This window comes from Anser brachyrhynchus, assembly GCF_964034855.1.
Source record: "Anser brachyrhynchus genome assembly, chromosome: 8".
NCBI lineage: Eukaryota > Metazoa > Chordata > Aves > Anseriformes > Anatidae > Anser > Anser brachyrhynchus.
This window is the reverse complement of record NC_137702.1, coordinates 24,062,780-24,079,415: the sequence shown is the minus strand read 5'-3', so window position 1 is coordinate 24,079,415 and position 16,636 is coordinate 24,062,780. Positions and strand designations below refer to the sequence as shown.

The 16,636-nt window shown below is 48.3% G+C and overlaps 1 protein-coding gene across 4 annotated transcripts in view; it reads right to left on the bottom strand.

Moving 5' to 3' along the window:
- Positions 1-7,130: 7,130 nt before the first annotated feature.
- The window catches only part of TEDC1 (tubulin epsilon and delta complex 1), a 69,854-nt gene continuing 60,348 nt past the window's right edge, over positions 7,131-16,636 (bottom strand). For all 4 annotated transcript variants that reach the window (XM_080602087.1, XM_080602088.1, XM_080602089.1 and 1 more), the window contains one exon: positions 7,131-8,383. In XM_080602087.1, the coding sequence (XP_080458213.1) occupies positions 8,024-8,383 (360 nt within the window). In that variant the 3' untranslated portion in view covers positions 7,131-8,023. The remainder of the gene's footprint in view (positions 8,384-16,636) is intronic.

The following is a 16,636-nucleotide window of genomic DNA, read 5'->3' as shown; positions in this document are numbered from 1 at the left end:
AGCTGAAGAAGGCAGGAGAAGGCTGTGCTGGTGCTGAGGGCACCTCGGAACAGCCCCCCAGGATGTTTCCTTGGCTGGAAAAAGCTTTGACAGCCCCTCTATAGCCCAGCACCCAGCGCAGCTCCCACCAGCCGGGGGCTGCCCCTGCCCGCAGCCGTCGGGCTGGGCTGTATGGGTTGGGATGCTTTGGGGAAGCTGGACCTGCCTGGGTCCTCTCTGATTCCTGCCCTGCATCCTTCCCACGCTGGGTGCCGAATCCCTTGGCCCCATCAATGAAGTGCCAGCAGAAGCAGGAGCATCCTTACGTGGTTTTCTTCTTGCTGCTAGCTGCAGATCTGCAGAGCGGATACATTACACTGCCTGAATCCCAAAGCCGGATAAGTGGGATGAGCTCCCCACTCTGCTTACACCCCCACCCCGGCAGCGGGTCGCTCTTGCTGGGCTCCGACCTGGAGCTCGTTCCCATGCAGGCTGGAAATCCCCCCCTTTCCCACACCACAAACCCGCCAGACCCCCGCGCTGCCCCCAACACGCAGGAAAATTGCTTTTCGACTCCACGCTCACAAAATGCAGCCGTGCTTCGCTTCCCAATACTGAACCCGTTTATAAAAACATGGTTTTGCTCCGCTCTAATTGCTTCAAACGAAGCAATTGCATTACGCAATTACTGCACCTCTCCGGCAGACGCTCTCCACCAGCTCCCGAAATTTGCCCCCGACATGAATTAGATCTCGATGCTCAGCGAGTGGAAAGGCGGCAGCCCGGCCCCAAATACCTGGCTGGGGTGTGAGGGGGGTGCAGCAGGTCCCCAAACCCTGCTGCAGGCTGCCAGCGGGTGCCAGGACCACGCAGCTATTGCGGAGCCCTTGGTCCAGCTCCTGCAGGGGCTTCGTTTAGGAACGGGACAGAGCAGGCAGCGCTTCGCCACGACGCAGGGATGCTAACCTGGCACTTAGGTGAGAAGGGGAATAAATAGGCTTACATAGCTGGCACGCTGTAAATGAGACATGCTGGGCCGTAACTCACCTGGCCTTGTATTTCACATCACGGCTAATGACGTTTGTCATTAATAAGAAGCTTGTCACAGCCCTCTGCTCACAGGCTGCAGCTGCGGGGCTCGGGGAATCCCTCCCTTGGCACTGACACCTGGGAGATGCTCCCCTCCGCCGGCAGGGATGTCACCGCTCTGGGTCTGTTCTCTTCGTTTTCCTGTGCGACGTTCAGCAGGCAGCGAGGGGCAGGGACCGGGGCTGTCGGAGCAACAAGACAAGGACTTTCTGCGTTAGGGTGGCCCCGGGTGCCACCGCGTCCTGGGCGGGAGGGCTCGGGGCTTCTCCCAGGCCACAACCACCAGTGATGGAGTGGGGATGCACACACACACACACACACACACACGCTCCTCCGTGTCTGCTCCCATTGCCATGGAAACAGCCGTGGCATCAGGCACCGTTACCCGATGACTAATTGTGTAGCACACCCTGCGCCCAACGACTGAAACAACTCCCGAGCCCCAGAGACCTGCACCTAAGCCCCCAGCAGAGGCTGGGACGTGTCCTTCAGATGCAGGTCCCAGAGGGGCCCTTCGGGCTCCGGTTTCACTTTAAATCCAGATTTTCTGAGGACACTTCGGACCTCAGCGGCTGCCCAGCCAGGGCTGCAGGGTATCACCCGAATTTCTGAGATTTCATCAGGCCTCGGAGCAAGGAAAAGCCCCGAGCAGAAGGCACCTGGCTGCGACAGCTGACGTGAAAGGCAGGCGGGGGCTCGGCGTTCTGCGTCGCTTTTAGGTGACAAGCGCCATAAGGAGAGGCGAGGGCTGGTGCCGGAGGAAGGGCAGCGCAGGGGGCAGGACAGGGAAGCAGCCAGGGGCTGCACCGACCGCTTGCGGACTCCTCAGTCCATCACCCAGCCATCACCCAAAACAAAACATCAAAACATACCCCCCCCCAAACTAAGTCCTTTATATTAAGGCAGGACTGGACATATTTTTCAGAAACAAAACAACCAGTTTGCTTCCCCCTTATACACAAAAGCGTACTTTCCCATTCTGGACAGAAACACTTTTTTTCCCCCAAGCTGGGCTGGGGGTGCCGGGGGCAGGCAGGCAGCACCAGCCCCGCACAGCGCTGGGATGGCTCTGGCCCCACAGTGCCCATTAGCACACATGAGCGAGCGCCCGGGGGTGAGAGCTTCGCTCATCAAATGTGCTATTAAGATCCTAATCCATTTCATTAGTCCGTTTCATTTGACGCGTAGTGAGGCTCAGAGATGCTCTGAGCAGCGGGGACAAACGCACAGGGCCTGGCCTGTGGAAAGATCAGCCTTTTCATTAGACCTCTAATTTCCTTTTCCTCCTTTATTAGGTTATTTCTAAAGCCGCAGGGCACCCGGGTCACGCAGCTCTGGCAGAGGTGCCATAGATTTCCCTTTCTGATGGTAACAAGACCCTCCACAGGATGTTTTGGGGACTGAAGCGATTAAATACAGCTGCAAGAGTGCCGAAATCTTTTCACGTGAGAAAGTCCTGAAGGCGACTCTCGGAGAGGCGGTGCAGAATTCACTACAGACCGGCCAGGGGGCTGATAAACAGCCAAGCTGAGGCTGTATCAATACATTTGACAGACGGGCTGACACCAGTTAATTTCCAGCTCTGTATCTCTCCAAAACAAACACGTATATGATGCACGGCCCCATTTAGGAACTGCAGTCTGCAGCGGGCATTTGGCACGGGTGGGAAGGCCAGAAGGTACCGAAGAAGCAGGGGGCAGTTTCATAATTCTGTCTCACTTCATCCCAATGTTAGCCTTTCAAATCACTTACAAGGGGTTACGTTACGTTGGCATCAAACAACTTACTCACCGCAAGCTGTCAGACAAGGACAAGCCATGCTTTGGGAACGCCCTGCTTTGCCATGCTTTTGGTGCCCCGCACGGTGTGGTGTCTGCCTCCATCCCAGGCCACGCTGCCGATGCTCTCCCCTTGCTGCTGCACACCCCACCTCAGTTTATTGGCTTCGTTGAAATGCCACTGTTATTTACATCCTGATAACAGCTCTATAAAAGCATCGTTCCTAAATACGTGGACTTCCTGCACAGAAATGCACTCGAGACTGCATTAAACCTTCATGCTCTTGAGGAAACATTTAACAAAGCAATAATTTTGTGAATATAATATTCATCTCGAGAACTAAATCATGGTAGTTCTTCAGAAACAGCTGTAAAAGCACACGTACAACTCACTGAATTATTCCCACCGAGCAAAGCTGAATGAGCTGGGGACAGCCTGGATGGGAGCTGGGCACCAGGGCTTCACGGGACCAGCAATGAATTCAGAGATTTTTTTAAATGCACTGTCTGCTTCAAAAAAATTAAGCACAGGTGAAAGATGAGAGGAAAAATCCCCCTTTCCAGTAGCCAGAACCCAATCACTCCCTTTCCTATCCCAGCCATCCCAGTGACCATCCCCAGTCCCAGCCATGGAGCTGCATCAATGGGGAGCTCGCCCTTACTCCCTGGTACGAGTTACAGCACGATGTAACGGCCTGCTAAAGCTGCTTTCTGGAACAAATGCTGCCCCCGTGGCTAATAGGAGGAATATTTCCTTCATTGAGAGAAAAAATTAATATTGGTTTTTGGCAGACACAAGGATGCCAAGTAAATAAGGTGCAGTCGAGCTTTACGGTTACTGTGCCTTTTGGTGCCCTTCTTGGCCCCCCGAAAGGGCAGCGATGAAAAATGGGGAATGCAAATGGGAACCCGCAATAACTGGTGCCCCGGAGCAGCAGGAGGCTGGTAATTAACAGCCGACATGGGGGCACAGGGCACAGCCTGGCCACGCTGCCATGCCCCCGCGGTGCCACCAGCGGGACAGCTGGCACAGCTCCAGCTCCCCGCATCCTAAGGCACGCAGAAAATACCCCACAGGCTGAGCTCTGCAGCAGTGCTATGGCAAAGAGCAGCGTGAAACGCCCTCCTGCTCTCCGTGTCTGCAGCTCGAGGCATCGCCTGGCCGGGCAGGAGGTGCTGGGTGATAATTCGGGGTCACTGAGCTTGTCAAGGTGTTGAGGAACAGCCCTGGCGCCGTGCACACAGCTGGCGCTGGGACCCTCTCCCCGGACAGATGGGGCTACAGGAGAGCTGCAAGCAGCAGCCACGGGCAGAGGAGGAAGGGGAAAGCCTGGCATCACATCTTGCAGGCGGCCGAGGGGCAGAGAAGTGAGCAGGATCACACACATCCCCGCTAACTGCCACCAGCTCATCCTCCAGCAGGCGCTGGTGGAGGAATCCCGCAGGGAACCCAAAACACTCCACGCTGGAAATCACTACTCCCAGCAGCTCTTATTTTTAAACATAGGTTGCAGCCCTTATTTACCAGCAGGCGCAGTGCTGTCAGGAGCACTGACTGCAGATGCCTCGCTTGCCTTTTGCAAAGTAAACCTCCTGTTTTGACTGCGAGCTGATTGATGCTCAGTTATTTGGGGAGGGATATTTCTAGCTATGCAATGCAAGCCAGAGTTACCAGCCAATTAAGTATTTATGGCCAATTGCATTTTCCTAGCGAGATGTTTGGAAAGCAGACACCAATTGCATCAGAGAAACGGGTTAAACCGTGCTTTTCTATCAACACCCCCGTGCTGGCCTAAGAGAAAATGCACAGCCAACGTCCTGCAGAAGCTTCTCGTAGAGCTATGCTTGGAAGCAATCCATTGCCAGGGCCCGTGCTTTCGGCACGGCACCAGTAAGGCAGCCTGGCTTCAGCGAGCGTACCCCAGCACCACGCACAGCACCCTGGCGGGTGCTGGCAGAACCCCCATGTCCTGCTTTTCCAGCACGGGCCATCGCTTCCACCAGGCTCCTCTCTTTCTGAACTCACTTGGAAACCCTGCACCAAACTCCAACCAAAGTATCTCCCTTTGAGATGCACCAACAAGGACAACTGCTGCAGCCTCCTTATAAGAAAAAGAAAAATCACCCCTGCTGCCTGTTCCAGATGTTAAGGCATCACCAGCACTGTTGTTCTTTTTAGTTGAACAACCAGACACACACCCTTCCCTTTTCAGTTCCCTTAGGACAAAGATCCCTGCTTCCACAAGGAAACATACAATAAGCCTGGTGATAACGGCGAGGGACAAATCATTTAACAGCTTGTATCGTTGCCTTTCAGTCTGTAGTGGGTTGTTTACAACACTCTCCAATTTCAGTGAAGTAATACTTAACATTTCCTGAGCATGCTCGAGCCCGTGGATGAAATGTACTGCGCTTGAGTCATCCGCCGCCTGCCGCAGCATCTGCCAGGGACCAAGCGGAGTCGCCTGCTCGCTGCTGGCCACGCGCCCCCGGTGCAGACATCTTCGCCCTCCTTTTACAGCATCTTCCAACACTCACACAGGGACGAGCCTGCTGTCCAAGGTCACTGCAGCCTTTAAAACCAGCGGGTTGTGATGTGGTCATGCACAAATGAAGTCAAACGCTTCCAGTGCCAATGTACGAGGTGACAAACATCTCTCCGTTAGGTATAACCTTGGTTGTATCAACCACGGTCACCGAGTTCACTTTTCTGCCTGAGAAGAGGGGCACAGGAGAGAGGGGGGCTGCAGGTGTTGGTTTCAAAGCCTCAAGTGCCCAGAACGCCGTGCTTACCTTCAAGGGAGACTGCAGAACATCCGCTTGTTCAAACTGCTAATTGGTACCCGAACCAAAAGGCGGCGAGAAATCAGTGCCAGAAAATTACAACCACATCTCTCCCGGCTCCTTGCATAATGTGTCTGAAGCAGATGATGCCAGCACAGCACCAAGGGTACAAAGGCTATCTTCTGTGAAGCTGCTTTCAGCTTTAGCCGAGACATTAACGCCAGGACAAGCAGGAGCAGCTCCGATCTGCTGACAGTTCCCCATCCATAACACAGCCACCTTGCCCCAGTGATTTGTGCCGTGCAGTAAATGCAGCTGTCTGAGATTCACTGTGGAAACTTTTATGCTTAGCACACACACATATATATACGGACACAGCACACCATCATTTTTACATTTCACCAGAGAGAAAAATAATTCTTGGGGGTCAAGCAGGGGCACACGCGCTGCCAGCTCCGGTCTCTGCTGAAGGGGGATCCTTGGAGGAGCACCGAAAAGCACTGCACTAAGAGCTGCGTGCTGACAAATATTTGGTGTTAGGAAATAAGTCAGCTCATGAGTTTCTACTGTCAGTTTAAGTGGATGGCAGCATAATGCATTGAGGCATACAGCATTAAGACAACCCTGATAAGCTAGCTGCGAGCTAGACCCACACTTGAATCCGAGCTCGCTCTCCCTGCTAAAGAATATTTGTCCGCTCGTCTCTGCTGAAAATCCCAGGAGAACAAAGGAGCTCTTGAGAGCAATGTTTTAAACCTAAACGTGATGCTACATAAAAATTTCCTTGGATAAAAGCCGGAGGAGGATATGAAATGCTCAGAAAGAGACAGACGGGTGCTGCCATCCTTGTTAGGTCTAGGACATACTGGTTTCCTTCCCATTCACAAATAACTTTTCTGTGAAGCCTGTGTCTGAGCAAGTGCTCTTCTGCTTTCAGTCTCAGCAGCCCTGGAACCAACGCGCTCCCAAGGTCCCAAGGCTGTACCCACCAACAGTGGGGACACGTGCTTCAAACAGTTCAGCGCTTGACACCCTGCCCCTACAGAGGTGGCTGGAGAACAAAGCAATGTGGACTGGCATTTTAAGGCCAGGTCTGCTCTCCCAGCGGCAGCAGCAGCCTGTGGCCATCCGCTCCAGAGCTGAACCCCGCTAGCCCATGGGGGTTTTCTGCTCCAGGACCACGTTGTCACCTCCGGTGCCAGCTGCCATCAGGCACAGTCACATCCCTGGCTGTGGCCCACACAGACACCCTTCTCCTTGGGCTGTCCCACCTGCAGAGGAGTTGGATCCTGTCTGGAGTTGGATCTCCAGCTGAGAGCTGCGCTTCCAACCAGCCTTGCTCAAGCCTGGTCCTTGGAGAAACAAGCTGGGCCACGCATTTGGCTGAGCAGGGAGCCAAGAACAGCTGTCAAGCAGCAGCACCACGGAGCTGGGACAGCAGACGGAGCCAGACCAAGGAAAGCCCACTGCTCACGGCAATTCAAAATGAGAAGCGAACTGTTTTCTTTTATACTCATTTATTCCTGAAAGTGTACAACTAGAATATAAAAATATTCCTTGGTGAAAGCAAAACAGAGAAGGGCAGGAAATGCATGCCAAGTGAAAAACATTTGCATATTCCACTGAAAGGAGCCTCCAGAGACAGAGCTCGGAGACTCCTCAAGCTTGGAAGCTAGGGCCATGCTTCTATTTTACAGAAACTTCCCTACAGCAGATCCATAACTTATCTCCCTGTGACTCATAACTTGGTGGAACTGGTTTCTAGTTTGTTCTCTTTGAGAACCCAATTACTTGAAGTGCATCACAGCAGCAAATGAAAACGGTGTGCTGCCTTATTTATTATCATGCATTTGTTTTTCCTTACGGTGACTGCATTATAGCTGCCACAAATATGCAAACCAGATGAATTAAAATAGCTCACTTTCTCAAACATTTCCAATCTCTGAGCCTCGGTACTTCACACGTTCTCCAATACCTGGATTTTCTTTTGACTAATGAACACTTCCACTTGCTGGAAAATGTTGAATGCAATTAGTACTTCAATCTGCAGCCTCAAAATATGCCGTGTCTGGCAGCTGAGCATTCTGAAACAGCCCAGTGCTTGGCAGAAGAACTAGAAATCTGAAAGATGAAAGGGAGATTTAAGCACACTCCCACTAAGGCCTGCTGCAGAATTTAATTGGCAAGGTTAGCAATAAAGAGGCTGCAGAGAGAACCACCAAGGTTATGGCACCAGTGCAAGTCACAAAGCAGTAACAAGTTATGATTCCCAGGCTTACAAATTAGAAATCACATTTGGTTCCTCACCTTGCACTCCCCCATACCGAGCTGCACAAATGTGTTCTGATCAAATAAGTCTACTCCTGTGCTCTTCTCAGTCCAGCTTTATCTCTTCAAGGGGAGATACAAATCACTCCGTCCAACCCTTCTGCAATTTCGTCCAGCCTCTGCCTGCACTCCTCCCGCAGCTGCTTCAGCTCTCTCTGCAGGCTGGCCTCTCTCATCTGCAGCTCTCTGATCACCTCTGTAGCACTGACAGCTGGAGCAGGCTCCTTGGATACAGATCTGCTGAAGCCTATTTTGCTGGCAGAATGCTTGCTTCTATACACCAGCCTGCACAAACCATGCATTTTATTTTTTTTTGGAGCACACAAGTTTGAAAGATCTAGCAGTTTCAGTTCCACAGCTTCCTGGATCTTTCTAACAGTAGCAGCGAAGTCCTCTTTCTGTAGATCTTCTGCTCTTGTTTTCACCTGTATAGAGGGGGGAAAAAAAAAAAAAAAAAAGAGAGCAAGGTAGGTTTCTGTGAAAAACTCACACCAGGAAACAACACAAAATGTCAAGTTTGGATTAGGATGTACCAAAGAGACGGGAGCCAAGTGTAAACCCAAGTGCATGGCAGTGAAATCTGAATTAAGCTAACACACGCTTTCCATCAGGTAGCAGCACCAGAGACCAGAAAGCTGCCTGTGGTAATTTGCTTGCAGCTTCACAGTCCAGCAACCCCTCCGCCGATGAGTAATACCCAAGGGCTCTGCACTCATCCCTCACGCTGCCGAGTGGGTGGTTTTGCTTCAGAGCAAAACACACGGAGCAAGAAGGGAGGTCTAGCAGAGTGACCTTCATCACCGTTGTGCTTTAAGCCACCGTGTTGTCATAACAGATTAATTGCTTCATGACTAACAGCATTAATTAAGTTTGCAAATGCTTTCTGTACTTGGCAAAGCAAGAAAGTAGGAACGACAACCATAACCTAGAAATTCCTTCATTCTCGTTATGGGGTTGCAAATAGTACGATGAAAATAGTAGAGCAGAGACAAAGCAGTATGGGCTGAGAACAAAATGAACACCAGGCAACACAGTTTCTCTGAAGGTAGGCCCAATAAAACAAAGCTTTTCTTGTGACAGAATCACCGTCTGGGTAAAAGCAATTGTATACACTGGGGTTTCTCCAAAGCATTTGATTTAATGTTCTCTAACAATTTGATTTGAAGAACTTGCAAGATGGTAATTGCCTTGCCAATTTTACAAGTGGATTAAACATGAATTCAGTGACTCATCTCCAAACGTAGCTGTCAGTGGGAACACATCCATACGGAGAGGTACCCTACGCTCAGGTCCCTCGGGGAAACGGCTTGTGGTCCAACGGCACGTTATACGTCGTGTAGTCTCCAGGTGGTGGTTGTGGTGGAGTTCAACACAGACCCAGAGATCGCAGGGGGGAATCCTGGGTGGGGAAAGGCAGTCTGGCTCGTGGCAGTCCACAGAGGGGCCATCCTGGCCCCCTCCCTGCCCCATAAACATTTCCTGTTTTACCTTGTCACAGCTCTTCCTTTGCACTTCTCCATCAGCCGCACCCACACAGCTGGCAGCAGAGCAGAAGGGCCATGGGCAAGGGAGAGTCACAGCCTTCTGCTGCGGTAGCCAGCTGCCTAGGCAGCTCAGCAGAAAACCAGCAAAATTTCAGAGAATAACAAAAACACATGGAAACAGAAGCACTCAAAGGCAGGTCACCCAGTGAGACTCAGCCCAGAAAGCAAGCCTTATAAGACCTGAAGAGCTCCGAATATTCTGTTTAAGACATAACTTGTTTTAGATCCTGAAAGTGAAGGAGGAGGCGGTGAGAGACCAGAGTTTGCTGACAAAGACACAGCAAGATCAAATGGATGAAAATTTAAGTTAGATACTCAGCTTCGGATTAAGACATTGTTTCCTACTGTGAGGATAACGAACCATGAAATGCTCCACTGCAGCTCTGTGGACGAATCCTTCAGCCAAAGCTCAGTGCTGATGCCACCCCGCCTTCCAGCCTCGCAGCTGCTCTGCTGCCCCTTCCTTCCCTGGCCATGGGTGAAGATGAACTTCTCCTGGGCATTTTCAGTCTGCAGATCTGCATTAGGATGTTGGTATCTCACGTGTCAGGGCTCAGACCAGTCATCTGTAAAGTCAGGGATATTTTGGTATCTCAAACACCAGAGATCACTCAGAGCTGCAGTTGCAGCTAAATTCCTCCACTGACACCAACGTAGCGAGGGCTTCGTTCGCTTATCCCAAGTCTTTTATCAGAGTTATCTTCATCTGTTTGGCAGCCAAGTAATTAATCCTCTCCAGAGTCTTCTGATGTGTTATCCCTCCCTACCCTCAACAAAGATCAAGAAAATCAATCAAGTCAGAAAAGGAGTAGGTTCCTCTGAATTTTTCTTAGCATCTTAAAGGCTTTATCAACGCAGAACCATCTGTTAAAGGAGACCTCTGTTGACTGAGGCATTTGAATAGAGAGCTGTAGCAGAGAGAAGTCTCTCCTTGCCCTTGTTCAAGAACCAAGGGTCCCTCTTTATCATAATCCCTAAGGAACCCCAGGACATCTCTTGCTGTTGGCAAAAAGAATAGCTGCTGACCAATCCTCTAACAACAATTTAGAAGAAACAAAACTGAAAAAATAAATTCTATGTTATCTGGGCTTGCCACTGCCAATGAATAAATGGCAAGTGAAGTCTGCACAAAGTGGATTTAACACCGGAATCCAAAACGGGGAACATTTCCTCTTACTTACAAAGAACAAAATCACCAAGCAAACAGAGTCCACAAAATGTTATTTATTTTCTTGCATTAAACTCAGGCAGAGTACTAGTAGGGCTGTATAAAAGTACTCCTAATGAAAAATACGTTTTCATACCAGCCAAAAATGGAGAATTTTATTACCTATTGTGCAAGGCACACGATGGAAGAGCACGTTACTCTCAGCAGTAAGCGCATTGAGTTTTAACTCATCGTAGGAACAGCTGCGATAGAAATTACTGTAGTGAAGCAAGAGCAGCTGTAAAGACAAGGACAACAACCTAGCTGTAAAGCAGTCAGGGAAACAGAAGTATCAGAATGGCACTGCACATGCTGTCTTCTGTAAGCTTCTGTAAGGAGAACCAACATTTTCTGGGACAGAAAATTTTCTAGATTAATTTAGTAAGAGAAAATTTCAATATAATGGCTATGAAATAAGACAGCAAGTTTTGTAAAGCACTATTTGTATCACAGAAATCTGGAGTTGGATAACTAGTTTGGTTTATTTTTTGCTCTGCTCTTCCTGGTAAAAGTAAGTTCTGCAACCACATATGTTCACAAATACCCTTGTTGAACAGCTGAAGTCTCTAGAGGTTACCTTCAGGTAATGTTCTTTACTCTTCACATCCTGAAGACTTGTGAAAACACTCGATAACCTCCCTCCTGTATGGTTAATTGATGCTTTTTAACAGCTTGCTATCTCCCATTAGTCAGCACACAATGATTATTCTACACTGCAAAACAATCTCGGCAGACCACCGTACATTAAACAAACACACTACAAAAGGTAAGGAGCCTCAACATTTTGTGCCTGCCCCTCTCTATCCTTTCAGTCTCAATCTAGCAGCTGGACCTTCGACTGCCAATTAGGCTCACGGTGCTGTCTGACAACTGCTGCGCATCGTCCCCGAATAAATACAACAAGGTAATCATCGTTTCCACTTCCACAGGAACAACCTCATCCCAGAGGGACCCTGCGCTTTCTGAGAAAAGCCACACCAAACACTGAGGGAATCAGCTGATGGGAAATCCACATCTTCCAACTGGCACACACCCCGCTCTGGAGCGGGTACCGATCCGGTTAGCTCTTCAGACCATTTCTGCACGCCTCTAAGTACAACGGAGCGGTTACTTACAGGCACTGAGGAACATCATCCTCCTGCTGGTGCCCCCCAGCCCTGCCTCACCACGCCAACAACTACGCTGGGGACAGGAGAGTGGCCACGCTGCCCTGGCTGCTCCTTGACTTCTGGAAGTCTTCCAGAAGGCCACCTCAGGTTTCAAAACACATTAAAAATTAAAAGCTAAAGGGAAAACTATAACGATTTTATAGAAGACAAGGCACAAGTGGCCTTGTCTTCTCCCAGGGACAGAACCACAACCAAGGCTGTTTTTCGAAAAACAAACAAAAAGAACCAACACATACTAAGGCTGAGGTCCAATTGAGGAAAACAGCCAGGCCAAAGCAGGGTGGGCCCAACCCATGCATTGCCAAATCCACTGGGAAAGATGAGAAACTAAGAAACAAGGGGCACGCAGCTCAGCTTGGTCCCTGCTGCAGTGTATTGACTCGCGTGCTGATGCACAGGGGGGATCTCAAACCTGCACACCCCTACGGACACTGTTAGCTTCCCCATCACCACCTGTTCTAAAACTTCTTCTACCTAAGGTAGGTGTCTGGATGAAAAGGGTAGCCAGTGGCATCTCAGCTATTTTCAGCCCTGGGAATCTTCTAGCTTTGAGTAAGTTTTAGAGCGATGGGTTTGGTGAGTACTTCTTGGAAAGGGTAACGTGTCTGACACTTTGCACAAGCTGCTTCCCACTTTCTCTGCATGCTCCGTTGTTTTGAGGCCAGAAGAGTACTACCCAGACTCGCCTTCTCTGGGTGCTGTATGCATTTGTCATGGGGACAGTCCCTGCCTCCAGCTGCCCACCTTGTGGGAGGTCTGCTCTCACCAACTGCTTACGATGAGCAATCCATTTAGCTCATCCAATCTCTCCTCAAATATCAGCCCTTCCAGCCCTTCCTAATTGCCGTGGCTTCCTCAGCTCCCTCGCATTTGCCTGCACCTTGCTGCTAATGAGCTGCCCGGGGTTTTGTGTCTCATTCTGCGTGGCGCAGAAAGATCCCCACGAGGCTGCTCTGCCTCTGAGTTTTAACAGCTTGCTAATGAAAAGTGCAATAAAAATGATGAAAAAAAATGTTCTTTTTCTGCTAAGCAGCAAGACGGATGGGAACAGACTTGGGGAGAATTTGGTCAAAATGTACAACATCCTAAAAAGGTCCTACAAGATCTAGAAAACCACATAACATTATTTAAATCATTTCCAGGAATGACCTAACAAAAGTGGCAATCTTCCAAACGCTGGATGTCAATAATTCAGCTTGGAAAAACTTCACGTGGCAACCCGAAAGCCTCAAAAAGCAAACAAACGCTGTGCCCCACTCAGTTACATATGTGAAGGAAGCCACCAGAGCTAGGGATGCAGCAACAACAGGTCCAAACACCTTTTTCAAGGAAGAAAAGAAAGGTGAGAGCACAGGAGCACTTCCATTTCATGAGCGCACTGCTGCCACCTTCGAGGAACAAGCAGCAAACCAAATTGTGGAGCCCCTTTTGAAGTGGCTGATAAGGACTGGAATCATGTCACTATTTTTAAAACACAATCTCTTCAAATCACTCCAAGAGCACTGCAGAAATGGCTGTAACAACGCTATTGTTCCCAAAACAAGCTGCACAAGCCTAGAAACAGCACATTTTCTGCCTCCAGTCCTATCTGTCTACTCACTTCTCCCACATTTCTCTTATGAATGGAGAAGACCCCATATGCATATGACACGAAACAAATTATCCTTCCCACTCAACACAAATAACACAAAATGCGATGCCAGTCCTTGCTAGAAAGCACCGTGCAACCTGCTCCTTTGTGCTCGGAGCCACAAGGAACAAACAGAGAAAAACCTCAGATCTTGTCTTTTGGGGTTGGGCAGTGAAAGGAAATTAGGAAATATGAATGGATGCGATATCCAAGCCACTAAGTCACACTGCCTTCGCTATCGGGGGCGTAATCGCCCAACCCCTTTCATAAACTCATCCAGTTCCTGTGAAAACACCACACGGCAGCCAACTCACAGGATATTTATTCCCAAAGGAAGCTCATTTCAAAGCTTTACTTTAAAGCTATCATATCCACAACAGCCCCCTCTATTTGAGGAGCTGAAAAGCGTGAAGTGGAATATTACATGCTGGGAATTAGATGGTTACTTAGGGGAAAACAGAAAATATTTTGCAGAAATAGAAAAGGGCTGCCAGGCCAGATGGTGCACTCACCTGGCTGGCTCTGAGCTGCTCCCCAGGGCATGGCAACATCCCAAGCACGGCACTGGGAGGCATTCCCCCAGCTACAGGAGCTGCCCTCCAAGCTCTCCATCTCCACGTATACCAAGCAGACTCAGCCAGCAGGCAAGCATCAGTTATAGATAAAGATCTACGAATAAAAAATGAAAGCGGGATAACGATGGAGATACGGGCATCGCTCAGAGACTGCCATCAGGGATGCCGTGCAGAAATCCTGACAACCAGCCACTGGAAAACAGGCAGAGCAAATTGAGGCTAGTTTAGAAGTTTGCAGACTTATCCCTATCAGCCCAGCGGCTGAACCTTGCAAACACTCGTCTTTATAAAGACTAAAATAACACTGCTTATAAACTATCATTATTTATACCCTTTGCTCTGTCTCAGGGTTTATTCCTAGTGTTTATTCCACCACCACCTCCTCCAAGAAAAGCCTTGCAGAACTGCAGTCCCAGCTGACAGTCTATCTGGGATACAGGGAGCAGGATAGAGAAGGATTTGCAGATTACTTTTAAGAAAGCTCTCTGTCTGCATGGAAAAAGCAGCACCAACTGCAAAAGGAAAGAGGGCAAAAGGAAATAACAAGCAAAAGGATCAAAAATATAAAAGGGGAAAGAGCAGAGTCCACTATAAGCATAGCAGAAGGACCTGTAAGTATTAAATAAAAGTGGAATACAATAAAACCAGTCACAGGGATCCCAGAATTCCCACCCACCACCTTTCTGTGTGCCTGTACAAGAATGCACTGGCTATGGAAATGCACTTTCTGCACCTTACTGCACACACAGGAACAGAGAAGCGCTGAAAAACACCCACCACTGTCCGTCTGGGGAAGCAGATGCTCAAGCAGAGTTCACCCCAAACTACGTCAGATGAGCAGGAACTGAACAAGCCAGGAGCAAAGCTCTCCACGTCTGTGTGGCTGTTTTCTGTACAGAACAGAGAGTCATAACCCAAACACTGTGTGCATGTGCATCTCAGAAGGTATAAAAGGGAATCCTTTTTCACACATAAGTAGGGGCAGGGCTTCACATTTCTTTATCAATGAACAAATAACAGTTTGGCTAGTAGATCATTTTCCTTTAACAAAAAATGCTATTTTTTTTGTTAAGTCATACTTCAGTGTATGATAAATGCTTTCCTTCCATAGCGGGGGGAGACGGGACAGGACACAACACAGCCCTGTGAAATTCAAACACTTGCTGAGCAGCATCTTCCCCCCCAAAAAAAAATCAGACCCCCAATGTTCAGAAAAGTATCTAAAGGCACTTGCTGCTTATACAGAAAAACAAGAATAAAGCAACAGCAAGTCTCTGCAATCAGCTATTCTGGAAACACTACAACACTGAGGTATTTTTTAGAGTAAAAACACCTGCTTCCTTATTCTAATTTCCAATTCATGCCTTCTAATAACTTGCCCAAATGTCATTTCAAGCCCCTAAGAAAGCTACAGAGTTAGCACTGCAGCTCCGTAAAACTTGTCTCATTGAATCAAGCTTCTTTGCTAGAAGCTTTCCAGGTTTTTAATTTTCTGCAGCAGTTTCTGCAACCTGAGAGAGTAACCAGTTAAAAACCCTGGAAACCATCATTTTCTATTTTAACAGCTGAACACTTCCCACAGTGTCCTGCCTAAATGAGGTTTCTTTCTTCTTCTGTGATCCTTGATTGTACACAGAGAGATTTGATGTTCGTCTGAAATAGCCCATTTAATAGCAATACACATGCATTTAGAGATTTAAAGCCAAAATGAACTGCTTAAGTAGTCTAACCTTCTGCACAGCACAGGCTGCAGTATTTCACCTAGTAATTTCTGCTGCGTTCTACTACATTTTGATAAGCTACAGGGTCTCTTCTAGAAACTAACTTTTTTTTTTTAAACACAAGCTCCAGCTGATCAAAACCCTACCCTATTGCAATGTTATTTCAGCAGTAAAATACATTTATGGTTTAAAATGTCCATCTTCTTGCTAAGTTCTGCCTTAGCCACCGGGTCTTGTTATGCCTTTTTTCACCTAAAAAAGTCTTATTCGTCTTGTACCTTCAAAGCTCCACATCTGTCTAGGAACTTACAGAACACGATCCAGCAATAACTTTGCCTTGGTTCAATTACACTCTTCTAACCTCTCAAGAAGGACCAACCATCGTTTTATAGTTACGATGATGGTATAAGCAGGACCAACACATTTCTTTAAGCCCTGACTCACGATCTGTACCTTAATCACCAGTAGCAGACAGTAAAAGTTATCAATAATCTAACATCTTTTTCCATGATCCCATTACCTTCTGTTTCATGAGCCACAAAAAATAAAAGTTTGCACATATCCAATACCTGAAACTGTAAGCAGATCAAATTGGTTCAAGGTATATACAGCGGTATTTCTTATTGAAAACTCAAAAGCTCTGGCTTAACAAATAGCTAATAGCTGCAGCAAAATTTTGCTTTAATATAATTACTGACTTGTAACAGTTAAATTCAGCAAGAGGAAAAACCTTAGGCCTTTGGAGTTGATGAAGAATAAACAAAAGGGGTGATATCAAAGTAATATTAATGGGTGCGTTATTTCTACTATAAACTATGAAGACATTTGAAAA